Source organism: Phyllobates terribilis, unplaced genomic scaffold (assembly GCF_046119375.1).
Source record: "Phyllobates terribilis strain yellow unplaced genomic scaffold, ASM4611937v1 Scaffold_65__1_contigs__length_7625178, whole genome shotgun sequence".
Classification (NCBI taxonomy): domain Eukaryota; kingdom Metazoa; phylum Chordata; class Amphibia; order Anura; family Dendrobatidae; genus Phyllobates; species Phyllobates terribilis.
The window spans coordinates 1,312,784-1,340,336 of record NW_027362825.1 but is presented as its reverse complement, the minus strand read 5'-3'; the positions used below and the strand labels follow the sequence as shown (position 1 = coordinate 1,340,336).

General features: G+C 43.9%; 1 protein-coding gene across 1 annotated transcript; it reads left to right on the top strand.

Annotated features, from left to right (window-relative positions):
• Positions 1 to 3,904: 3,904 nt before the first annotated feature.
• On the top strand, positions 3,905 to 26,124 carry LOC141193182 (prostamide/prostaglandin F synthase-like). The gene is made up of 7 exons (XM_073662111.1): positions 3,905 to 4,025; positions 9,246 to 9,450; positions 18,330 to 18,381; positions 19,775 to 19,838; positions 24,492 to 24,567; positions 24,873 to 24,991; positions 26,014 to 26,124. The coding sequence occupies exons 1-7, from the start codon at positions 3,963 to 3,965 to the stop codon at positions 26,038 to 26,040; spliced, it is 606 nt and encodes a 201-aa protein (XP_073518212.1). The 5' UTR covers positions 3,905 to 3,962; the 3' UTR covers positions 26,041 to 26,124.
• Positions 26,125 to 27,553: the final 1,429 nt, after the last annotated feature.

Genomic DNA, 27,553 nt, shown 5'->3' with positions numbered 1-27,553 from the left:
AACAGTCTGGGTGTAATGGTACTGAAAAAAATGCATTTGATAAGTCTATGACAGAAAATACTCGTGCTGTTGCTGGGATCTGTGATAGCAACGTGTGTGGATTTGGCACAACAGGAGTAATAGGTTCCAAAATTTTATTTATCTCTCTCAAATCATGTACCATCCGGTATCTAGCAGCTGACCCCTCAGTAGATTTCTTTTTTACGGGGTACAACGGTGTATTGGCTGGTGACTTTACTTCTATCAGTACTCCAGTTTTTAGATAATCTTTTATCTGTTCTCCTATGGCGTGTTCTTGTTGGGCACTAATAGGATACTGTCTCAATTGGGGTAGTGTCACACCTGGAACAGGAGTGACTTTTACTGGAGCTATTGGCATTAGTCCTACATCGGTGTCATGTTGTGCCCATAATTTTTCTGGTACCTCAGAAAGATCTAAAATAATTTGGGTAGGGGCAGGATCTTTCTCATCCTCTAAGGCTTGGACTTTTACAATGTTTTCTAGAGACTCTTGGTCATCAGGCACCAAAATTTGGACTCTACCATCCTCCAAAAATTGGATATTCATTTCTGTCTGCTTTAATAGGTCTGTACCTAGAAGACAAGTAGGTGCCCCTTTGACAAAAAGAAATTTAGATAAAAATATTTTAGATCCTATCTTTGTTTCAAGGGGAATACTATATGGGAGTGGCCTGATTCCTCCATCATACCCTTCGGTATAGGTTACATCATCTGATAAACAATCAGCATTTGGTAAGGCGTCTTCATTGAGGACGGAGGAAGTTGCTCCGGTATCTATTAGAAAAGGGCATTGTTTTCCTGCTACTTTTACCTGAATTATTGGGTGCCTTCCAGTCAAAGTGGTTTGCATCACGTCTAGTCACTCGCTTGCTGCAGGAGCAGAAGCCTGTACTGTCTTTTCTTGTGATTCTCTTGGGACATAGGTACCATCTTCTATATCCCTGGCTTTTTTCCTGCATTCTCTAATCCAATGTCCTGGTTTCTTACAGTAGTGACATGGATTAGTTTTCTTATCCAAGTTCCCTTTGTCATAGGTCTGATTTGATCTGTTGTTTTTATTGACCAGACTATTATTTGCTGCTACTCTGATGGGTTTGGATGCTGCCTCACGCATATCCATTTCTATCCCTAATAGTTTTTGTCTGACTATCTGGGGATCATCTAGGGTTCTCCAATCAGGAGTTGCAGCCTTGAACTTTTCCCTAAGTTTTGGGTTAAGATTCTCTATAAAAGTTTTTGTCATCAGTCGAATGACTCCTTCATTGGTAAGGTCCATTCCCTCGTCTCTGTAACTGTTTTCTACCGCTAAGTAGTATTCATCTACAGGCTGTCCTGACTTCTGGGAGACAGTTCCTGAAGTCCCTCTCATTCGTTGTTTAGTTCTCATAAACTCCATAAGTCTGATCATAAAATTCTGTCCTGACAGTGCGGTATTTGGATCCTCACCATCTACTGGTTGAGGTCTATGAGGTTCTATAACTGTCATCAATTCCTGATACAACCCTGGTGTCATTTTCATTCTACATAATTCTGTCCCATCTGACCATGTTCCATTATGGGTGTGTATTATCTGCTGTATGTACGTAGCAAATCTTAGTGGGCATTGTATTGGATCTGGTGCATTCTGAAGTAGGGACATTCCCTCAGCGGGGGTCCATGGAAAATATTGTCTAGTCTGATGGTATCTAGTTACTCTACGCGGTGGATTGCCACCATCTTCTTCTCTGTATGGTCGACTGAGGATACGCACTGGTGCCAACATATCATGTGGTCGTGGTGCTCCACATCCTGCACATGTGTCTCTCCAGTCTGGATTCTGGAGTCCACAGTTTGTACATGTCCATCCACCCGGACCCCGAAAATCAGGATACAGTGTGGGTTCTGACCTGGGCTGATATGGTGGTGCCAATGGGTTCATTTGTTTACTGTTTTCTGTTTGTACAATGGGACCCTGTCTGACTGGAGTTCTCCATAATCCATTGTCTTTATTAAAAGTCCAATGGTCTGTCTCTGCTGTTTTTGATAGTTCGACCATGGCCTCTACTTGTTCCTGCCATCCTTTGTCTCTTATCACTCCTGCTTTTCTAACCCGAATGTCCTCCCATAGTTTCCTGTTAAACCTGTCATGCCTTGCTACCTGAAAAGTTTTGCAAACTTTCCCTAAATTCTTAGTTGCTTCTACACCACACCTTTCTTTCACGATTGTATAGACATCTTGTTCATCATTTGTGGTCTTAGTCTGTTTGTTGCCCATTTTTCCTGACTATTCTTACCTTAGGAGGCTTTTTGGGTTAGATAAAATATATTCTATATTCTACCTTTCCTCGTTACCTATTCTGTCCTAAGGAGCCAGTATCTGAAACGGTTTCTCTGGACCGTTTTGTCTGAAGTGTAGAGTAATTCTAACACACATATATATGGCAACAAGGGCAAGACCAACAATACATAAAATGAACCATACAGTCTCCATTATATATCGTGTCCCTGGAGTATTATCATTACTTCCATGGGCTCATTCTGTCAATCTCTTATCCGTCAAAAAGGAGGACAAAGGTTCGGGAGTTAAGCGTGAGCGAAGGTTTCCCCGAAAGGACACAACCTTATGACTCAGTTAGGCAATCTCCGTAATACATATGTCATCTACCTTAGTGCGGCTTATGAGGCTATTCCCGACATCCACATCTCTTTCATACCATCCGTTCCATAACCTTCTCTGACCTCTCCTTCGGCAGATCCTACAGTATATACATGAATGACCCGAGCTATAGGTATCCTTCTCTACTAGTTCCTCAATCCCAACACAAGATATGCATGAAATTTACGGACTATCGCAGAGCAGATGTAAGAGAACTAACAGTGTCTCTTACCTGGCCAGGTTTGTCATCTGCTGTTCCGATGTCCCAATCTCAGCGGTTACTCGTGCCGGTCGATGAACTTGAAGGAATACGCAGACCTCGGGTCCCTGTTTCGGGCGCCAGGAATTGTTAGGATCATTCAGCCATGGAGGGTCCTTGTTGGAGTCGGGGTATCCCCGTAACAAGAAATACACAGACACGTAGTGTATAATCAAGTACTGGGAAGCCCCTGAGCGCGTCTCTCTCTATGGGTGCTGTCCCTTTATTTATACTAATAATCATATTTTTTTGTCAGACATGCGCAGTAAAATGCCTTTGTTTCACAAGCAGTGAAGTGATGATTCATAACAGTGGAATGTTGATAAGAAAGTTTCATAAACAGAAAAGTGATAATTAGTAGAAGGTTGCTGAGACAGCTAAAACAAGTTACAATCTAGTTTCTGGGCGTCAGTCCAAATGTCCAGATAAGGGAAGAATAACTTCATCTGTGTCTTACATCGTAGTCTTGGGTGAAGTATAACTCCTATCATCCTCTCAACAGGTATACACACAACATTCACATATACACACATACTATAAAGCATTTACACACTATAAAGTATATACACATAGACACTTTATATAGCATACACAAGTATTCACACAACACTCACTATAAAGCATATACACACATACTATAAAGTATATACACATAGACACAACACTCATACACACAGACACTTTATAAGACATACACAAGTATACACACAACACTCACATACACACATAGAAACGACATACACAAGTATACACACAACACTCACATGTCACACACACAGTATACAAGGACTGTTCCACCACCCGCTGTAGCAGCAGTTCTGCCGGAGCCGTTATCTTGTCACGTGTCATCTTTTCAGAGCGATGTTATGAAAGATACATTGTATCGACTTATACAACTAAGCCCCGCCCACATACCACATAAGGCTCTACAGCTCGTCCTTTCAACCCCATCCCGGCGAGGTCCTGAGCTGTGATTGGCTGAGGGGATACCGCTGCAGGACCAGTAGTAATACTACCAGGAAGCAACTCTCCAAAACACCGTACGATATGGGGGATGTGGACCTGGTGAAGCTGGGAGCTCTCCCAGTGAAGAATGCTCTGACCGGGGAGGTGAGCTGGGGTCTGGTCATAGTGTTCTGGGGTCTTAATACCATTGTTTCCTTATCCTCGCTGTCTAGATCACACCCAGATCCGCAGTCTCAGCTGTGGTAATGAATTAGGGGATTTCATCACTCTCTGCAGTGCCTGGTTATATAGCAATGCTGGTGAGTGATCATTATACATGCTCTGCAGTCATTATGCACATGTCTGCACATTATATACCCTATAGACTAACTATGGGGCTCACCTGATCACCCACATACCAGAAAGTGGGTACAGTCACCCAGAAGTGAGGTACAACTGTGGGGCTGCTTTCAGATTGCTGTGGTCTCCACAATGAGGTGATGGGGCTCCATGCAGCAGTCTGCGGGGGGAGTCTATTCTTACCCACCTTCAACTAAGGCCTCATTCAGACCTCCGCTTTTCACATACCTGTTCAATCCGTATTTCACGTTAACCCATTATAGTCTATGGGGCTATTCACACATCTGTAGTTTTTTTTTTCTTTTTGTGGACGGAGTGTCCATGATGAAAAGAATAAGGGACATGTTTGTTTTGGATTCAAATCAATAAATCTGTGAACATAAGGCTACGTTCCCACAATGGGTTTTTGGTGAGGTTTTTTTTTTTTTACGCTGTGTATTTTAACCCCTTTACAGCCTGGGGCGTAATAGTACGCACCACACTATCACCTCCTGTTCAGCGCTGGCTCCGGCGCTGAGCCCACACTGAACCGGGCACATGTCAGCTGATTTATACAGCTAACATGTGCCCGCAACAGCCGCGGGTGGAATCCCGATCCACTCGCGGCTGTCAACATGTTAAATGCCGCTGTCAATCTCTGACAGCGGCATTTAAGGCTGCGTGCCCACTTTGCGTTTTTCAAGCATTTTTACCGCTGAATTTCCGCAGCGAAAACGCTTTAACGCTTGGTAATACGTGCCCAATGGTCCCCAATGATGATCCACATGTGCTGTGCACATGCTGCAGAAATTTCCGCTGCTGATTATCATTGCGGAAAAAATACACAGCATGTCCATTAATTTTGTGGACACGCAGCGTAATTGCCGCCATTGACTTGCATTGAATCGCTTAATATCCGCATGACTACATATGCACATGCGGATATTAAGCTATTCAATGTGCGGATGGTACCCGGGTCTGGAGAAGAGGAGACTCCCCTTCAGACCCGGGTACCATAGTACCTGTTAAAAAAAGAATTTAAAATAAAAAATAAACATACTTACCTTATGATAGCTCCCGGTCTTTTCTCCGCTGCGTCCAGTCTCTTGTACGGCTCTCGGTGGTGGGAAAGGACCCACCATGACATAAGCGGTCACGTGACCTGTCACATGACTAAATGACACCATGAAATGTCCTTTCACACCACTTCCAGACGTACAAGAGATTGGACGCAGCGGAGAAAAGACCGAGGGCCATCAGAAGGTAAGTATAATGTTTTTTCTTTTAATCTTTTTTTAACTATTACTTGGTCACACTATATAAATCCATGCCGGTTGCTAAAATCGCTTGGAAAAGCGCTTGATAACCCGCATGAAGAAATGCATGCAAAAACGCTTGACAAACGCTTCTACCTGGAGGGAAAAACACATGTAAAATCCGCATGCATTTTTCCTGCCAGGTAGATGCGGAAAAAATCTGCAGCATTTCTGCATCATGGGCACTTAGCCTAAGGCTATGTGCCCACGATGCAGAAATGAAGCAGAAAATTTCTGCAGCATTTCTGCATCTCCCTGGCAGAAAAAACGCATGCAGATTGTGCAAACGGCATGGCTTTATATAGTGTGACCGTAAAAATAAAAAAATAAAAGCTATACTTACCTCCGATGCCGCCGCGTGTGCTGTCGCGCTCCTTCCTGGTTCCTTCCTGGCTTGCCGGCATCTCGGGAGACAGCCTGCGGTCACTTGACCGCGACGTCATCTCAGGTCCTGGAAGGAGAAGCGCTGCAGGGGCCGCCGGACAGGTGAATATAAACATTATTTATTATTTTATTCTTTTTTCACAGGTACAATGGTACCCAGGTCTGGATGAGAGTCTCCTCTCCTCCAGAACTGGGTACCATCCGCACATTGAACCGCATATAATCCGCTTGTACAAATGTACAGACACGGATTCTATGCGTCTCAATGCAAGTCAATGGCGGCCCTTCCGCTGCGCTTCCGCAAAATTAATGAACATGCTGCGGATTTATTTGCGCTGCAGAAGCGCTGCGGAAAAATCCGCAGCATTTGCATTGACATTGCGGAATGCCATTGGGAACCATGGGGTGCGGATTACCATGCGTTTTTGATGCGTTTCCGCTGCGGAAATTCCGCAGCATAAACGCATGAAAAACACATCGTGTGCACGCAGCCTAACAGCGCCGCCCCGGAACTGCGTCACTTACCCCACCCATCGGTGACCCCGTCACGTGATCGCGGTTCACTGATGGGTGGGCATGACAACCCTGGGTCTGCAGCAGACCCCAGTGGTTGTCATGTACTGATCGCTATGAGCGCCATCTGGTGGTTGGCGCTCATAGCACAGGAGCATTTCTGCTACATAGAGGTGATCTGCTCATCACCTCTATGTAGCAGAGGCGTACGGACAATTGCTGCTTCTAGTCTCCTATGAGACTATAGAAGCAAGCAAAAAGTGTAAAAATGTTTTTAGAAATATTAAAACAATATAAAAGTTTAAATCACCCCCCTTTTGCCCCATTCAAAATAAAATACTAAAAAAAAAACCACATACACATATTTGGTATCGCAGAGTTCAGAATCGCCCGATCTATCAATATAAAAAAAAGAATTAATCCGATCTGTAAACAGTGTAACGAGAAAAAAATTCCAAACGCCAGAAATACGTTTTTTTTTAAAACATCGGATCTACCCCAAAATGTCAATAAAGCGAACTCTAAAGCGAAATCTCGATCTGCCCATGTGCCGCCTCGGCGCCATTTTATTGAAGTCCTGCACATAAGACACCAGCTCTCACTGTGCACGTGTCGCCCACACAATGATGGCGGCGCAGAATTTCAAAACTGAGTCAGGTCACTGAATAATCAGTGACCTGTACAAGAAGCAGAGGAGGCTTGGGGTGTGGGGGGAGAAGATCCTGCCCCCACGTTACGCCCTGAAGCACACAAGACGTCATTTTCTGAAAACTTCACAAGGTGAGTATTCAGCAGCCACTGAGTGGATCCCTTCATATCAGGTATCAGATTAATCAGCTTCGCTGTGCCATTATAACCCTGCCTTAATTTAAAGGGCTAAATACTGCTGACAGGTTCTCTTTAACGAGTAGGAGCAGTTTGAATTTGAGATGGTCACTTGGATCAAAAATGTATGAAAATGTAATTCTGCACATTGAAGAGAATCTTATTTTTCCTCTTATTTAAAGGAGTACTCAGAATTTTTTAATTTCTTCCATTGGTAGCTGTTAGGTGTGTATGTCCAATGAGCGCAGTAATATATTCTCAGGTTACCGTTTTCAGCAGCGCACTGATATGACCACATTTGTGTCCTTCTGAACCTCACTTTCTGCTGTATGGAATGGAGGTCACTTTTTGAATTTTCTCAATGTGTAAGGGCTAATGCAGACAACCGTATGATCTGTCCATATAAAATCCAACAAAACATTGTATTACACCCAGACCAATGTTAGTCTATCGAGCTGTTCAATAATTATTTATGCATGCTCTAGTTTGATCTGATATTCACATCGCACTCAGCCATGCAATTCAGTGAGTGCGTGGGAAACATTGGACTGCACTCGGATGACATCTGAGTGCAGTCTGATTTCCGATCACTGACCGAATGGAGAACATTCAGACATTTTTTTTTCTTCATCTTCTCCACTTGTGCTCCGATTCTCTCATCTGAGAGAATCTGAGCACACTGATCGGAGTGTGATTTGCATAATCGGCCCGATGAGAGAATCTACGGCAGTCTGCACCTGCTCTTAGCCTATGAGACACTTAACGAGACCTCATACTGAGTCTCATAGACGTAAATAGAGAAAGCATCCACCGCTCCACACAGAAGATGCAGTATGATCTGATGATTTACAGATGCGGTCACGTGGTACCGGCATGGACCAGAGTGCTGCTGAAAACAGCCAAAGATGGCGACCAGTGAGAATTATTTTAAAAAAAAAAAAAAAGCCTTACTTCTAGATTTTTAATTTTATATTTTTGAGCATGATATGCTGCTCGGTGGAGAATTATTGACTGACAGGTACTAGAACATAAATAGAATAGGGCATCACCAAGTGCAAGCATAGGGAGCTCCACGGTGCATTGCACTGATAGTGGCCCACATTCAGAGCAACGCCAAATTTAAAGGGTGGTCCTAGAAGACCTTGGTTTGTGCGGTATTGATCTGCCTTAGCCACCCTATACAGCAGGAGGCTTACAGGTTTCCCTCCGCTTTTTGCTTTCATGTCTTGGAAGATTTTAATGACTGAAGAAGAGACTGGCTTAGAGTTTATGTAAATGGTAATGTGTCCTGGCACCAAAGTCAGACTGGATGGCATAACAGATACGTAGAAGGGCCAACTGCCCCTAGGGATTTGTGTAACAGCTTTATTTTTAATAGGAACTCGTGTACTAACAGGTCTCCCTAAGGATAGGTTTATGCGATAGTATAAAAAATAGGTCCAAACTTTCATCCAGAAAAGTATGGTGAATTTTTTTTTTCTCTCACTTGTCAGCCTTATACAATCCGATAGATTATATATATATATATATTTTTTTTTTGACTGATAACAGTTGTGTGTACGAGCCCTGAGTAGATCAAGACTGCTTGTCTAATACCCAAAGCCCTACCTTGCAGCTCGGGAGGCCTGTAGGGTAGCACTGCCCAGATATGTACCCTGCCTGAAGATTTCTGTGGCGTAGATCCCGTTCTGTGCTGCTTGTAAGTTCTGTGATCCGGAGCATGGACACCGTATCTGCCATTCGGAGGAAGAAAGGTGGTAATCCTAAAAGTTTCTTTTATTAGCTATGCATACAAACTGGTGACAGGTCACCATGCGGACATCTACCCGTTTTGTGTGCTGAGACAGTCCTTGGTCATGATGGGAGGTCATGTATGTCCAGTGTATATGTTACATGTGTATCTCAGATGCAGTGGACATAGGGGAGTCTAACCATGATGAATATACAGATGTCTGGACGCTGCTGATAGTCAGCTGTGGGGATTACATTTGGCATTTTGCACCTTCAGACAGTTGAGTTGCAGTCGCTGTGGAGAGACCACACCAGCGTCCTGTTCTTCCTGAGAAGATTCGGCCGCCAGGTTTGCCGCTGGATGGCAAAAGAAGTTTCCAAGCTGCAAGATTCGTTCGGTGACAACCAAATCCGTCTGATCGGGATTGGACCGGAGAGTTTGGGGCTGGAAGAATTTGTAGATGGTAAATTTTTCACAGGGGGTAAGTGTACATATAGGCAAGTTTGGCTTTTTACAGGCAACATGTTGGTCAAAGACCCCAAGACATGGCAAGGAAGCTGATGTACTGATTTGCATTCACTGACATGGAAAATTATTGGCTGCCTGGTGATAAAGTAAGACTCCTGTAAAAATGAATACACCGTGTTGTGTCTGTCTGGCCAGACTGGACAGAGCATGATATGAAATAACCAATTGTGACTGACACCCTCCCTGTGCCATATTTCGCCCCTCAAGGTATATATTATATATTGGCTGGAGTTTTCCTTTACATTCTTCCACTATTAGTATCAATGGCATCAATCAAGCTTCTGTAATGTCAAAAAACATCTCTATGATCTTGTCTTATTAAGCTTTACATTTTAAATACAGTTATATGAAAATGTTTGGGCACCCCTATTAATCTTAAGCTTAATGTTTTATAAAAAGTGGTGTTTTTGCACCAGCTATTTCAGTTTGATATATGTAATAACTGTTGGACACAGTAATGTTTCTGCCTTGAAATGAGGTTTATTGTACTAACAGAAAATGTGCAATCTGCATTCAAACAAAATTTGACAGGTGCATAAGTATGGGCACCCTTATCATTTTCTTGTTTTAAATACTCCTACCTACTTTTTACTGACGTACTAAAGCACTTTTTTTGGTTTTGTAACCTCATTGAGATTTGAACTTTATAGCCCGATGTATGCAATCATGAGAAAAGCTACTTAAAGTGACCACTTGCAAGTTGTTCTCCTGTCTCAGAGATTTAACCTGTCAGTTTCCACTGTGAGGAACATAGTAAGGAAATGGAAGAACACAGGGACAGTTCTTGTTAAGGCCAGAAGTGGCAGGCCAAGAAAAACATCAGCAAAGCAGAGAAGAAGAATGGTGAGATCAGTCAAGGACAATCCTCAGACCACCTCCAGAGAGCTGCAGCATCAACTTGCTGCAGATGGTGTCACTGTGCATCGGTCAACTATACAACGCACTTTGCACAAGGAGAAGCTGTATGGGAGAGTGATGCGAAAGAAGCCGTTTCTGCAAGCACGCCACAAACAGAGTCGGCTGAGGTATGCAAAAGCACATTTGGAGAAGCCAATTTCTTTTTGGAAGAAGGTCCTGTGCACTCATGAAACCAAGATTGAGTTGTTTGGTCATACAAAAAGGCGTTATGCATGGCGGCAAAAAAACACAGCATTCCAAGAAAAACACTTGCTACCCACAGTAAAATTTGGTGGAGGTTCCATCATGCTTTGGGGCTGTGTGGCCAATGCCGGCAACGGGAATCTTGTTAAAGTTGAGGGACGCATGGATTCCACTCAGTATCAGCAGATTCTTAACAATAATGTTCAAGAACCAGTGATAAAGTTGAAGTTACTTAGGGGATGGATCTTTCAGCAAGACAATGATCCAAAACACCGCTCCAAATCTACTCAGGCATTCATGCAGAGGAACAATTACAATGTTCTGGAGTGGCCATCCCAGTCCCCAGACCTGAATATCATTGAACATCTGTGGGATCATTTGAAGAGGGCTGTCCATGCTCGGTGACCATCAAACTTAACTGAACTGGAATTGTTTTGTAAAGAGGAATGGTCAAAAATACCTTCATCCAGGATCCAGGAACTTATAAAAAGCTACAGGAAGCGATTAGAGGCTGTTATTTTTGCAAAAGGAGGATCTACTAAATATTAATGTCACTTTTCTGGTGAGGTGCCCATACTTATGCACCTGTCAAATTTTGTTTAAATGCAGATTGCACATTTTCTGTTAGTACAATAAACCTCATTTCAAGGCAGAAACATTACTGTGTCCAACAGTTATTACATAGTTCAAACTGAAATAGCTGTTGCAAAAACACCACTTTTTATAAAACATTAAGCTTAAGACTGATAGGGGTGCCAAACCTTTTTCATATAACTGTAGCTGCTCTTGTCTAAGAATAGGTGCTATATTATCAGATGTTGGAGCAAAGATCTGGTTAGGAGTCACTACTGCAGATCATTTTCACAATCTTCTCATTTACAAGCCCATAACAACTTGTTTGGCAGTTAATAAAATATGTTTTTCCCCTTCTCCCATGACAGCACCACCTGAGAGAGGGTATCCGCCCACCAAGGACAGGAACCTACTGAATAAAAAGGCGGTACCTCTCCTCCGCTTCAGTTTTGGTTCCTGTCCCTTATGGGAGCCTCACCAGGTGGTACCTCACGCACCTGGATTATGGACGGTGCGGCCTGGAGGCCGTGGAAGCAGCAGATGGTCCCTGTTCCCAGCCCATCTGGCTGCTGCCCGGGTCTGCATGTGGGGAGGAGGTGCTGCTTTTTGGATTCCTCCCCGCGTGCGCCGGTGACTGCGGCCGGGTCTGCGCCTCGCAAAGCGAGCTGAGCGCGCCGGCCGGCAGGTCTTCCAGGTCTGCGCACGTGGGGGTCGCGTCGCATCCTGTGACGGAGCGCGCCGGAAGTCCGAGCTGCGCATGTGCGGGTGGGAAGCTGTCATCCCGCTGCAAGCGCGCTGGGTGCCGCTGGGCTGCGCACGCGCAGAAAGGAGCGGATCTGCAGTGTAGCGCGCCAGCTGGCTAAATTTAAAAAAAAAAAAGGGAAATTGAATTGAGCACGCTGCCGGAAGGGGAGGAGCCTAAAGGAGGTGGAGCCCTACTGCTTTTAAGGATGGGGAGCAATCAGAGATGGCGGTGTCTGCATCCCCGCCATGATGAATGAGGAGCCGCAGTCACCTGGGCAGCAGCTGTCTCCGCCACAGGAGGTACAGCAGCAGCCACATCCATCAAAGCAGCGCAAGCAGCTTAAGCAAGTGGACTGGTGGACATGTCCGGTCAACCTATCTTTGGGGGTTCCTTGGACCTTCCAGGTGTCGGATACAATTACAACAGACACAAGTGCAGAAGGTTGGGGAGCTCACCTAAGGGATCGTTCTGTACAAGGCCTCTGGTCGGACAGCGAGACAAGTCTCTCTTCCAACATGAAAGAGCTGTTGGCAGCCAGAAACGCTCTAAAAGAATTCAGTTCTGTTCTTCATGGTCCTCACATCAGGATAATGTCAGACAACAAATCAACAGTCGCCTACATCAATCATCAGGGGGGTACCAGGTCTCTCCCTCTGATGTTAGTAGCAGATCAGATCTTCCGGTTTGCCGAGAGTCGGCTGGTTACGCTCTCGGCACTGCATATAAAAGGGGAAGAGAACATAAAGGCCGATTTCTTGAGTCGTCACATCTTGAAACAAGGACAGTGGGAGTTGAATCCAGCCGTTTTTCAGCAGATTGTGGGTTGGTGGGGACAGCCCCAGATAGATCTATTTGCAAACAGACACAATCGGAAGACCGAAACCTTTTGCTCCCTGAATCCAAAAGAGGGGGCGTTTGCGGTGGACGCGCTGCAGATTCCGTGGGATTTTACTCTAGCTTATGCCTTTCCCCCTTTAGTACTGATCCCTACTATCCTGAGGAAGATCTGAGAGGAACGGGCGAGTGTTATATTGATCGCCCCGTTCTGGCCCAAGAGACCATGGTTCACTTGGATGAAGAGAATGTCCCAAGCAGATCCATGGGTTCTTCCGGACATCCCGGATCTCCTCAGGCAGGGCCCAGTCTGTCATCCCCAAAGAGCGGGCCTGCATTTGACGACCTGGATTTTGAGAGGTCGCTATTGACGCAAAGGGGGTTTTCTCCGGATCTTGTTACTACCCTTCTGGCAAGTAGAAAGCCGATAACAACTAGAATCTATGGTAGAACCTGGGCTAAGTTCTTGTCTACCTCAGGTCAGTCCGCCAAAGGGAGGATTCCTATTGAGGCCATACTAGAATTCCTCCAGAAGGGGTTAAACATGGGACTAGCCACCAGTACTCTTAAGGTACAGGTATCAGCTCTGGGGGCACTGTATAATTATGACTTGGCAGCAAATAGATGGATCATTAGATTTATTAAAGCTTGTCATAGATCCAGACCTATTCCAATTCCAAGAATGCCTCCTTGAGACCTTAATTTAGTTCTGGAAGCATTAACCAAACCTCCCTTCGAGCCCTTAGAGAAGGTTTCAGAAAAAATCTTAACTTTAAAGACTGCTCTACTGGTAGCCCTGACATCAGCTCGTAGAGTGAGTGACTTACACGCACTATCCGTTAACTATCCATTCACTCAAGTATGTACGGATAGAGTAATCTTAAAACCAGACCCGGCCTATCTTCCAAAGGTAGCCTCCAAGTTCCATAGGGCACAGGTAATCACTCTCCCTTCCTTTTATCCTAATCCTAGGGATTCTGAGGAACATAAGCTTCACACCTTAGATGTTAGGAGAGTGTTAGTCCAGTATTTGGAAGTGACAAAAGCCTGGAGAAATAGTGACGCCTTATTTATATCCTTTCAGGGGGCTAGGAAAGGACTTAAGGTTACAAGAGGGACCATAGCTAGATGGGTCAGGGATACTATTACCTTAGCCTACTCTTGTAGCAATCTGCCGGTTCCAGAGAACCTGAAGGCCCATTCCACCAGAGCGGTCCCTGCTTCCTGGGCTGAGAAGGCGGATGTGCCCATCGACATCATATGTAAGGTGGCAACTTGGTCATCCCCCGCTACATTTTACAGACATTACCGTCTTGACCTTTCCTCTTCTACTGATCTGTCCTTTGGTAGAAGGGTGTTGCAAGCGGTGATCCCTCCCTCTGGTATTTGATCTCTATAAATCTCTCAGGTGGTGCTGTCATCGGAGAAGGGGAAAAGATCCTAGTTACTTACCGGTAACGGGATTTTACAGAGCCCATGACAGCACCCTATTAATTCCCTCCCCTTTATCACTATGGTGTGCACTTTTTAAGGTGTTTAGTACAAATATTGAGGTGGTGGTTATGTATTAACCTGTCTTCGGAGGCCCTCTCATGCTCTGAAACAAAACTGATGCGGAGGAGAGGTACCGCTTTTTTATTCAGTAGGTTCCTGTCCTTGGTGGGCGGATACCCTCTCTCAGGTGGTGCTGTCATGGGCTCTGTAAAATCCCGTTACCGGTAAGTAACTAGGATCTTTACTGTTTACGCTGGTCTGTATCCCCCTTACTTAAAGGGGTTGTCCAGGACTAAGTTTTTAGGCTCACAGTAAAAAAAAAACAGTGACCACTACAGTGGCATATAAAAGTTTGGGCTCCCCTGGTCAAAATTACTGTTATTGTGAACAGTTAACAGTTGAGCAAGTTGAAGATGAAATTATTTATAAAAGGCCTAAAGTTCTTTCAATAAGGTTAACGCCCCCTGGAAGAAGCGTGGCGAAACGGCGCCGTCGGGGTGCAGCACCGCTTAGCGTGGGACACTGGTTTCGTTTACTTCGGCTGTAAGTAGTTCCATCTAATGGCTTATCCTTATTTATATTTGTCTCGGTGGTAATGGTCTGGTTTAACACTATCTATTATGCCCAATGGGGAATATCTGGGGACCTGGACTTACTAATGGGCACGGTCTGATAGGGATCTAGTCAAGACATGATTGCTGCGAGCATGGTCACTTTATGAGGTACCGCTCAGGCACCTATTCAAGGCTACTGACACAGTCACTTTACTGCATTGACACTTTATTGCATTGACACTTTGAGATAGCTTTGAATAACATATTGAATCTTTGATTGGAGGAAGCCTAGCCCTAGTATCACCTGTTCCATTTTGATACAATTGTATTGGATAATCTGTCATACAGCCCGTTGTGTTGTAACCCACTTGCATAAGCCCAGGTGCTGATTTATTAATCAATTTTCCTGTTTAATTTTATTCATTTTGTGTACATTTTAATTATTATTGAATAAAAATGTAGATATTTTATCGCTTATCTTGTGTCTGGACTCCTATGTACTCCTTGGTATTGCCTCTAAGGAGATTTGTGTAGTATATAGATAATTTGGGAGTGACTATGCTAATACAGTGACTTATGATTGTGGTTCTAAAGTTAAGAAGACAGATTTCCTTTCTATTTTAGGCAAAAAAAATAAAAGTTAAAAAAATATATTATATGTGTGTGTGTGTGTATATACATACATACAGAGGATACGGAAAGTATTCAGATCCCTTTAAATTTTTCACTCTTTGTTTCATTGCAGCCATTTGGTAAATCTAAAAAGTTCATTTTTTTTCTCATTAAAGTACACTCTGCACCCCATCTTGACTGAAAAAAAAGCAGAAATGCAGAAATTTTTGCAAATTTACTAAAAAAGAAAAACTGAAATATCACATGGTCATAAGTATTCAGACCCTTTGCTCAGACACTCATATTTAAGTCACATGCTGTCTATTTCCTTGTAATCCTCCTTGAGATGGTTCTACTCCTTCATTGGAGTCCAGATGTGTTTAATTAAACTGATAGGACTTGATTTGGAAAGGCACACACCTGTCTATATAAGACCTCACAGCTCACAGTGCATGTCAGACCAAATGAGAATCATAAGCTCAAAGGAACCGCCCAAGGAGCTCAGAGACAGAATTGTGGCAAGGCACAGATCTGGCCAAGGTTACAAAAGAATTACTGCATTACTCAAGGTTCCTAAGAGCACAGTGGCCTCCATAATCCTTAAATGGAAGAAGTTTGGGACTACAGAAGTCTTCCTAGACCCGGCTGTCCAGCCAAACTGAGCAATCGTGGGAGAAGAGCTATGGTGAGAGAGGTAAAGAAGAACCCCCAATATCACTGTGGCTGAGCTCCGAAGATGCAGAAGGGAGATGGGAGAAATTTCCACATAGTCAACTATTACTGCAGCCCTCCACCAGTCGGGCCTTTATGGCAGAGTGGACCGACGGAAGCCTCTCCTCAGAGAAAGACATATGAAAGCCTGCATAGTTTGCTCAAAAACACACGAAGGACTCCCAGACTATGAGAAATAAGATTCTCTGGTCTTATGAGACGAAGATAGAACTTTTAGTGATAATTTTAAGCGGTATGTGTGGAGAAAACCAGGCACTGCTCATCACCTGCCCAATACAATCCCAACAGTGAAACATGGTGGTGGCAGCATCATGCTATGAGGGTGTTTTTCAGCTGCAGGGACAGGATGACTGGTTGCAATTGAAGGAAACATGAATGCGGCCAAGTATAGAGATATCCTGGATTCAAACCTCTTCCAGAGTGCTCTGGACCTCAGACTTGGCCGAAGGTTCACCTTCCAACAAGACAATGATCCTAAGCACACAGCTAAATAACAAAGGAGTGGCTTCAGAACAACTCTGTGACCATTCTTGACTAGCCCAGCCAGAACTCTGACCTAAACCCAATTGAGCATCTCTGGAGAGACCTGAAAATGGCTGTCCACCAACGTTCATCATCCAACCTGACAGAACTGGAGAGGATCTTCAAGGAAGAATGGCAGAGGATCCCCAAATCCAGGTGTGAAAAACTTGTTGCATCTTTCCCAAGAAGACTCATGGCTGTACTAGCTCAAAAGGGTGCTTCTACTCAATACTGAGCAAAGGGTCTGAATACTTATGACCATGTGATATTTCAGTTTTTCTTTTTCAATAAATTTGCAAAAATTTCTACATTTCTGTTTTTTTCAGTCAAGATGGGGTGCAGAGGGTACTTTAATGAGAAAAAAATGAACTTTTTAGAATTTACCAAATGGCTGCAATGAAACAAAGAGTGAAAAATGTAAAGGGGTTTGAATGCTTTCCGTACCCAGTGTGTGTGTGTGTGTTTGTGTGTGTGTGTGTGTGTGTGTGTGTGTGTGTATATATATGTACTAGATGGTGGCCCGATTCGAACACATCGGGTATTCTAGAATATGTATGCGGCCGACCGGGCGCAATCAGCAGAGCGTTGTTTAAATTTGGCACCAAAATCGCTGATTGGTCGCAATCAGCGAGATTGGTGCCAAATTTAAACAACGCTCTGCTGATTGGCCGCGGCCGCCCGCGACCAATCAGCAGAGCGTTGTTTAAATTTGGTGCCAATCAGCGAACCGTATTACTGAGGACTGGGCAGTGGAGCCGTCCCTCCCTTCACACATGCCGTCGGGAGATCAGCGGCCCAAGCCGCTGATCTCCTGACGGTAGCCGCATGGAGGTTAGTGGCGCCGCCCGTCGGGGTACTTGTGCTGCCAGCAGCGGGGAGATGAGCGGCTAACGGCCACCATCTTTTTCTGAAATCCTGCATCGCTGATTGGCCGCGGCCGGACCAATCAGCTACGCGGGATTTCCTGGACAGACAGACAGAGACAGACTGGATAAGACGATTATATTTATTAGATATCTCTTGCTTAACTGTACACAATAACAGTAATTTTGACCAGGGGTGCCCAAACTTTTACACGCCACTGTGCCTGCCGGCGAATCAGCTGCTCCACATCAACAGAGCAGCTTTTCTTCCAGGCTACTTTTTCGAAGGGGTGTGATTGCTGAAAAAAAAAATAGTCCTAGATAACCCCTTAAGTGCTGTAAGAATGCACACAGTAGTTTTGCCCACAGAACATAAGATACTGCATTGTTTTAAGGGGAATCTGCATAAACAGCACCTATGTCTTGCAGACTGTACGTGAAATAAAATGATCAGAAAATAAGATTTCCCACAATCCTGTGATGTTATTGTTATCCCCCTTAATAAAGGAAGGAATGGTTAATAACATATTTTATTGAGAAGTAGCTAATTATGCAATGTCATGACATGATGCATCCAAGGAGGAGCTTCAGCCTGTGGTGGGCATATGATATAAGTCGTCCTTGAATTACTCCAGGTTTTGCGCAATAGGTTTATGGCTTTTTGCACAACCCTGATTGCCATTCCCTTATCTTGTTAATGAACATCACGCCTTGTAAACTCAACAGCACTCGGCTGCCTTTTATTCTCTGTAGTTTTCCGGCTTTTGATGTTGTGTAACTACAAATCTCTGCTTTATTTCAGAATTATATCTGGATGAATCCAAGCAGAGCTACAAGGAGCTGGGATTCAAGAGGTCGGTGTCTGAAAAGTCCATAAAGTTGGGCTACGACCGATGGTTATATTAGACAACCTTGTGTCCTAGCCTAAGCAGAGGTGGGCTAATTCGTAGTTTTCGTTTAAAGGAAACTTGTCCCCAAGTTTTCCAAATATAAAGTACAGGAAAAGGGGAAATCCAGCATTCGAATCTTCGTATAAAAGTACTATTTTATTTAAAAGCACGCAGATGTGTATGGTCATATCCAATAAATTAGTCCCAAAAAAACATGAATAAGGGGGGAATTATTCACTGGTAAAAGCGATTCAAACTGAAGTTCCTAATCATTGCAGTGATGACAGCCCTTGTGACAGGTACCCTTTTAAAGCCATGTGTTTCTGTTTTATGCTATTAAAAAAAACAACAAAAAAAACGTACATACATATAAATAAATCTTTTTTTAGGGTATGTGCACATGATGCAGAAATGCTCAGGATTTTTTCCTGAGCGTTTCTGCATCTCTCTGGCAGGAAAAAACGCATGCGGATTGTACATGCGGTTTCCTGCCAGGGACATGCGGAAATGAAGCGGTCTTCACTTTCATTTCCGCATGCGGGTTGACAAGCGCTTCCCAAGCGATTTTAGCATCACTTGGAAAGTGCTTGTCAACTTCACACTATATAAATCCATGCAACCGGCATGGATTTATATAGTGTGTGATGTCAAAAAATAAAAAATAAATCTATACGTTACCCTCTGATGGCCCCCGGTGTCCTGCTTCATCGGTCCCGGCTGCCGGCAGTGAAGACTGTAGGACCTTCCGACGTCAGCGTCACGTGACCCGTCACATGACTCTGACGTCAGCGAAGGTCCTTCTTCATTCAACCGCGAAGTGCCCGGGAAGCCGGCAGGACGCAGCGCGGGCCGTCAGAAGGTGAGAATATAAATATTTTTTATTTTATTCTTTTTTTTTAATGGTACCTGGGTCTGGATGAGAGTCCTCTCATCCACACCCGGGTACCATCCGCACATTAGACCGCATGAAAAGCGCATCAACATATACAATGATGCGGATTCCATGCGGTCTAATGCAAGTCAATGGCGGCAAAAGAGCAGCGTTTCCGCAAAATTAATTGACATGCTGCGGATTTTTGACCGCAGCGTTTACGCTGCGGAAAAATCCGCATCATGGGCACAGCACATGCGGATTTCCATTGGGGAACATTGCTGCCCTTCTACCATGCGTTTTTCATGCGTTTCCGCGGCGTTTACGCAACTGCAAAAACGCCGCAGAAACGCATGAAAAACGCATCGTGTGAACTCAGCCTTAAAATACCCGTGGCCACATAAACTTCTGCTAGGAGCACTATATTAGGGAATCTTTTTCTATGCAATATACTGAGGGTTCACTTATGTTTATTTCTCATTGTAGGTATAATGCTCTTTCTATAGTTCCTGCAGCTCTTGGGAAAAAGGTTCGAGATATTGTCACCAAGGTGAGAATATACTTATGCAGAAAATATATACAGTATAGACCAAAAGTTTGGAAACACCTTCTCATTTAAAGATTTTTCTGTATTTTCTTGACTATGGAAATTGTACATTCACACTGAAGGCATCAAAACGATGAATTAACACATGTGGAATTATATACTTAACAAAAAAGTGTGAAGCAACTGAAAATATGTCTTATATTCTAGGTTCTTCAAAGTAGACACCTTTTGCTTTGACTGCTTTGCACACTCTTGGCATTCTCTTGATGAGTTCAAGAGGTAGTCACCGGAAATGGTCTTCCAACAATCTTGAAGGAGTTCCCGGAGATGCTTAGCACTTGTTGGCCCTTTTGCCTTCACTCTGCGGTCCAGCTCACCCCAAACCATCTCGATTGGGTTCAGGTCTGGTGACTGTGGAGGCCAGGTCATCTGGTATAGCACCCCATCACTCTCCTTCTTGGACAAGTAGCCCTTACACAGCCTGGAGGTGTGTTTGGGGTCATTGTCCTGTTGAAAAATAAATGATGGTCCAACTAAACGCAAACCGGATGGAATAGCATGCCGCTGCAAGACGCTGTGGTAGCCATGCTGGTTCAGTATGCCTTCAATTTTGAATAAATTCCCAACAGTGTCACCAGCAAAGCACCCCCACACCATCACACCTCCTCCATGCTTCACGGTGGGAACCAGGCATGTAGTGTCTATCCATTCACCTTTTCTGCGTTGCACAAAGACACGGTGGTTTGAACCAAAGATCTCAAATTTGGAATCATCAGACCAAAGCACAGATTTCCACTGGTCTAATGTCCATTCCTTGTGTTCTTTATCCCAAACAAGTCTCTTCTGCTTGTTGCCTGTCCTTAGCAGTGGTTTCCTAGCAGCTATTTTACCATGAAGGCCTGCTGCACAAAGTCTCCTCTTAACAGTTGTTGAAGAGATGTGTCTGCTGCTAGAACTCTGTGTGGCATTGACCTGGTCTCTAATCTGAGCTGCTGTTAACCTGAGATTTCTGATGCTGGTGACTCGGATAAACTTATCCTCAGAAGCAGAGGTGACTCTTGGTCTTCCTTTCCTGGGGCGGTCCTCGTGTGAGCCAGTTTCTTTGTAGCGCTTGATGGTTTTTGCAACTGCCCTTGGGGACACTTTCAAAGTTTTCCCAATTTTTCGCACTGACTGACCTTCATTTCTTAAAGTAATGATGGCCACTCGTTTTTCTTTACTTAGCTGCTTTTTTCTTGCCATAATACAAATTCTAACAGTCTATTCAGTAGGACTATCGGTTGTGTATCCACCTGACTTCTGCACAACACAACTGATGGTCCCAACCCCATTTATAAGGCAAGAAATCCCACTTATTAAACCTGACAGGGCACACCTGTGAAGTGAAAACCATTTCCGGTGACTACCTCTTGAAGCTCATCAAGAGAATGCCAAGAGTGTGCAAAGCAGTCATCAAAGCAAAAGGTGGCTACTTTGAAGAACCTAGAATATAAGACATATTTTCAGTTGTTTCACACTTTCTTGTTAAGTATATAATTCCTCATGTGTTAATTCATTGTATTGATGCCTTCAGTGTGAATGTACAATTTTCATAGTCATGAAAATACAGAAAAATCTTTAAATGAGAAGGTGTGTCCAAACTTTTGGTCTGTACTGTATTTGTCAAGCATTTTTGCATGCATTTCTGCATGCGGGTTATCAAGAGCTTTTCCAAGCGATTTTAGCATCACTTGGAAAGTGCTTGACAACTTGTTCACACTATATAAATCCATGCAACCGGCATGGATTTATAGTAGTGTGACCAAGTTAGTTAAAAAAAAAGAATAAAAATGGTAAAAAATTTTATACTTGCCTTTCGATGTCCTCCCAGTGTTTTCTCCCCTCTGTCCAGTGTCTTGGGCGGCTCGCGGTGTTGTGAAGGACCTGCGGTGGCGTCATTGAGTCATGTGTCAGGTCACATGACTCAATGGCATCATGGCAGGTCCTTCACAACACCGCGACCCATACAGCAGACCAGACAGAGGGGAGAAAACACCGGGAGGACATCAGAAGGTAAGTATAATCTTTATTTTTTATTTTAAATTCTTTTTTTAACAGGTTCTATGGTACCTGGGTCTGGATGAGAGTCTCCTCTCCTCCAGACCTGGGTACCATCCGCACATTGAAACGCATAATATCCGTGTGTGCAAATGTACTAACACGGATATTATACGTTTCAATGCAAGTCAATGGCAGCAATTACGCTGCTTGTCCGCAAAATTAATGGACATGCTGCGTATTTTTCCGCAATGATAATCCGCAGCGGAAATTTCCGCAGCATGTGCCCAGCACATGCGGATTATCATTGGGGACCATGGAGCACGTATTACCAAGTGTTTTTTAAGCGTTTTCACTGCGGAAATTCTGCAGCAAAAACACTTGAAAAACACATAGTGGGCACGCAGCCATAAGGTGTCCATATCCCCAAGCGCTCACATTATTAAATAGGATAAGCAATTCTGCACAAGAATTTGCTCAGGATACAGGGTGTTAGCAAAGGATTAGAAACAGATTAGATGATGTGTACACAGCGCACACTTAACAAGTAAAGCTAAACATGATTAGAGTGCAAATAGTGTACCAAGGTAGAGTGGATAATGTAACAATAATACAGGCTAATTACCATATCATTACAGTCACAGGTCAAAATGAACAGCTTCACATCCTAGGCCAACCTTGATCTTTATTTAAAAAAAATAAAAAAAGGTCCAATTGAGGAAGTTTTTCCTTCTCAAATATAACCATGAACCTTGTCATATGGAAACTGACTTGGGGCTCTTTCACACATCAGTATTTCCGGTACGTGTGCTGAGTTTCCACACGTACCGGAGACACTGGCACATGTAGACCCATTCAAATCTGTGGGTCTGTGCACATGTCAGTGTGTTTCCACAAACCATGTGTCTGTGTGCTCCACAAGCTCACATGTCCGTTTTTTGAACGACAGCACGGATAACACGGATCCATTCAAGTCAATGGGTCCGTGTAAACACGTGCCTAACACGGATGCCATCATTGTGACACGTACCGGCGCATGGGAATCAGTGTACAGTTAGCCCTGTTCCCAAGTGCCGGGTGCTGAATTCTGTACTCTTCATGGTTTCCTGCCGGCGCTGCGATCAGCACCAGCAGGGACAATGAGAGTAGTAGGGTCTGCTCCCGCAGTGTCCACCTGTAAAAATAAAATTAAAAATCCTTATACTCACCTGTCCTAAGTGTTCCCGTGTATGCTGTAATCCATGCAACTCATCAGTAGAGGAGACGGGCAGAATGTGCGGGTCCTGGAGCTGTGCTTAGTGAGAGACGGACATTGCTCCTGAGCTCAGCAGAGCTCTGGGGCCCGCTCACGACAGCGGCTCATTCTCCTCGGCCTCAGCGGTCGTATGGATTACAGCCAGGGACACTTAGGACAAGTGAGTATAAGGATTTTGTATTTTATTCTTATTTTTACAGGTGGACACTTCGGGAGCAGAATACTACTCTCCATTGTGTCCCTGCTGGTGCCGATCACAGTGCCTGCGGGGGACAATAATGAGGGCAGTGTTCAGCACCCTGCATTTGGGAATAGCACTAACTGTACACTGATTCCCAAGCGCCGGTACGTGTGCTCTTGATGCGGCACACGGTTGCCACACGTGTGACACACACGGACATGGATATCTCCACTACCGGAAATATACGGACAGACATGTGAAACTAGCATTAAAGTAGTTGTCCTACAAACAAAGTAAATTTTAAGTAATAGATCTTAGAATAAAATATTTGGAATATGTTATGTAAGAGCTGTAGAAAGCATATGGCCTAATTTAAATATGTAATAACAAAGGTTAAAAGCCTTGAATAATACAGATCATAAAGTCTAATGCAAACAAGTGCCCCCCCACTCCCAAACACAGTAAGATACCTCCACAGTGAATTCCTCCATATTATGGTGACCCCATCACAGTATGATTGCTCACACAGAGTAATGGGCCCCGCATAGCGCTCTGTACGGAGTAATGGGCCCTGCATAGCTGGCCCCACATGATCCTCTGTAGAGTATAATAGGCCCCACATTAAACAAAAAAAAATACTCCCTTCTCCTCATTCCACTTCCCCCTGCTCCAGTCTCTGCAGTGCATCTTCTGATCCTTTGCACTGCTTGGAACAGTGGGTGCGTTGTAATGACATCATCGCGCCCGCTGCGCTGAAACGTCAGATGTAGAGGGAGAATGATGGGAGAGGGAGCGTCAGCAGAAACTCCTTCCATCATTGCTTTCAATTTTGTCGGCATCTAGGATGCTGATACAGTTGAAAGTGCGATGCCGGGCGGGTGGCCTGCCTGGCGTTGTGGGCTAAATATAGTTGCCCTGCTGACCAGAGTTTGAGATATGTGCCATAGAGTATAAATCCCTGTACATTGTGAGCCCTGGTGGGCAGGGTCCTCGCTCCTCCTGTACCAGCCTCCGGCTTGTATTGTTCAAAATTTACTGTAATTGTTTGTGCTACTGTATGTATATCCCTTTCACATGTAAAGCTCCATGGAATGAATGGCGCTATAATAATAATGAGTTTTTCTTGACAGATGATAGTGTTTACCTAAGTTAGACTTTATTTCAATTACCTTACATTTTACAGGCAAATGCAGATGGGGTGCAAGGAAGCTTCAGTGGAGATCTCCTGCAGAGTGGGGGGATGTTGATTGTCACTAAAGGTAAAAGGATTTTATATGAATTGTTCACAAATTAGAATTGTAAGACTTTATCTAAAACAACCACAAAATGGCAGGATGGAGCTTATCAGGCGAAGATAGTGAGGAAGAAGGGTAAAACCTGTCATAAACCCATAGAGCTGGGGGTCCACAGCGTGTGGCTCCCCAACTCTTATGAAACTACAGCTCAGTATGTTTTAATAGGAGATATCCATCACTGCTATTTTTTTTTATTATTTAGCTGAAATTAAACTGTTTAACTTGCTCTATCCCCCTTTTTTGTTTTTTTGTTTTTTTTTTTTTACAAGGAGGAGAAAAAGTTTTGCTTCATTTTGTACAAGATTCCCCTGGGGACCACATTTCTCTAGAAACCTTAGTGAAAACTCTGGGAATTTCTGCAAATGTGACTGAAGGACAGCGCCCTCAGGTAACTCATATGGAGCAGGACCTGTTAGTGGACTGCTCTATTCTACCTTTTTCTACTCCCCTTACTTTAAAGTGAATTTTCGCCTTTTACTTCCATATAATTTCTAGCTTCAAGATTAATTTAATCTACAAGACTATCCCTACAGCACGGGGTGCTCTGAAACAGAGCTCCAAATCTTCTACAATAGGTTGATTTGAAGTTGATGTATTAAGACTGACTTTGTGCATTAAAGTTTTTAATGAAGGGCTCGCTGGTGTACGTTGTGCCAATTCATTAAAGGGGTTATCCAGGACTATTTTTAAAAATTTTTTTAGTACAGGCCTAAGAACTAACAGGTAAGTAGTTGCGCCGATCTCTGCCAACACAGACCGCTTCTGCAGGAAATTCTACGGCTTCCGCTCTGCTCTGTTGACAGGGCGTGACTGCCAATTTCATGCTGACTGACAGCCGGCTCCCCGCTGCCTAACTGCAGGGAGCTAGGTGTCAGTCATTATGACATTGGCAGTCACACTCCATCAACTCTTAAGTGGAGCAGCTGAATCACTGGCATGAGCGGTTAGTGGCCGCTCTGAGCCGGCGCCGTGTACGAGTAGAAGAGGCAGGTAGTTTCCTCTGGTAGTAATTACCTGCCTGTTAGTTTTGAAACTCATATTAAAAAATAAAATAGTCTGGTATAACCCCTTAAAAGGTGCACGCCACTTAATGAATTTGGAGCATCTCCTCTGTGGCCTGCACCTCGCCAGGAAAGCTTCATCCAGTCTCGGTCTGGATTGGCATTTCTGGCTTAAAAATGTCAGCACTTTTTGTGAATTTGATGGGTGGGCATAGCCATGCCCAGTGCCACACCAGCTGCGGCCATTTTGGCAGAGCTACTTTAATGTGACTTCTCCTGCGTGGACTTCAAGTCATTAATTCTGTCTTAGATTCTGTATAAAATATTCATTTTGATGCGGTCTCTAGAAGAAGTGAATTATAGTGCGTGTGTAGCCATTTTGACATCACCTTCTTGTTTCTCCCCACAGTGTAATGATGATGTGTGCACATACTGAATGAAGAATCCTTTCCCGTTTCTTATGGGAGTTGCATCGTGTCTCTACTTATCATATTTCTTGCACTGACTGGAATCTTCATTGCTTGAAATCCCACTTCTGACAAGAGGGGTCTCACACTATTCTAATGGGCCATAACATGAAGGGAGGGTCCCCTTTGTCACTAAAAAACGTTTTCATTGTAAACTCTAATGAAACAAACTGTAACTCCCTAATTGTATTTGTTTTTATTCATTGCTGTTTTACAAGATCTCTGCTTGCTGTTAGCAAATGGAAATCTTATTCCTTAAAGGGGAACTATCATGTTTTCTCCAGAGCAGCTCACAGCTCTGCAGTTTCTGTGCTTTCTTGTTGCTTGGGGGAGGGGTGGGTGCTCCATGTTGAGTGACAGTTCTAGCCAGGGTCTTCGTCCTGCTACAACACATTAATGCTCTGTCAGTGTTTGTTCTTCCTCTTTACTCTTATCACTATATTTGCACTTAGACATAAGGTGCATTTGAACAATTACAGTGGTGGCTAAAAGTATTGGCACCCCTGCAATTCTGTCAGATAATACTCAGTTTCTTCCTGAAAATGATTGCAATCACAAGTTCTTTGGTATTATTATCTTCATTTAATTTGTCTTCAATGAAAAAACACAAAAAGAATTGTCCTAAAGCCAAATTGGATACAATTCCACACCAAACCTAAAAAAGGGGGTGGACAAAAGTATTGGCACTGTTTGAAAAATCATGTGATGCTTCTGTAATTCGTGTAATTAACAGCACCTGTAACTTACCTGTGGAACCTAACAGGTGTTGGCAATAACTAAATCATACTTGCTGCCAGTTAACATGGATTAAAGTTGACTCAACCTCTGTCCTTTGTCCTTGTGTGTACCACATTGAGCATGGAGAAAAGAAAGAAGACCAAAGAACTGTCTGAGGACTTGAGAAACCAAATTGTGAGGAAGCATGAGCAATCTCAAGGCTACAAGTCCATCTCCAAAGACCTGAATGTTCCTGTGTCTTCTGTGCGCAGTATCATCAAGAAGTTTAAAGCCCAAGGCACTGTGGCTAACCTCCCTAGATGTGGACGGAAAAGAAAAATTGACGAGAGATTTCAACGCAAGATTGTGCGGATGGTCGATAAAGAACCTCGACTAACATCCAAACAAGTTCAAGCTGCCCTGCAGTCCGAGGGTACAACAGTGACCACCCGTACTATCCGTCGGCGTCTGAATGAAAAGGGACTGTATGGTAGGATACCCAGGAAGACCCCACTTCTTACCCCGAGACATAAAAAAGCCAGGCTGGAGTTTTCCAAAACTTACCTGAGAAAGCCTAAAACGTTTTGGAAGATTGTTCTCTGGTCAGATGAGACAAAAGTAGAGCTTTTTGGGAAAAAGCATCAACATAGAGTGTACAGGAAAAAAAAAGAGGCATTCAATGAAAAGAACACGGTCCCTACAGTCAAACATGGCGGAGGTTCCCTGATGTTTTGGGGTTGCTTTGCTGCCTCTGGCACTGCACTG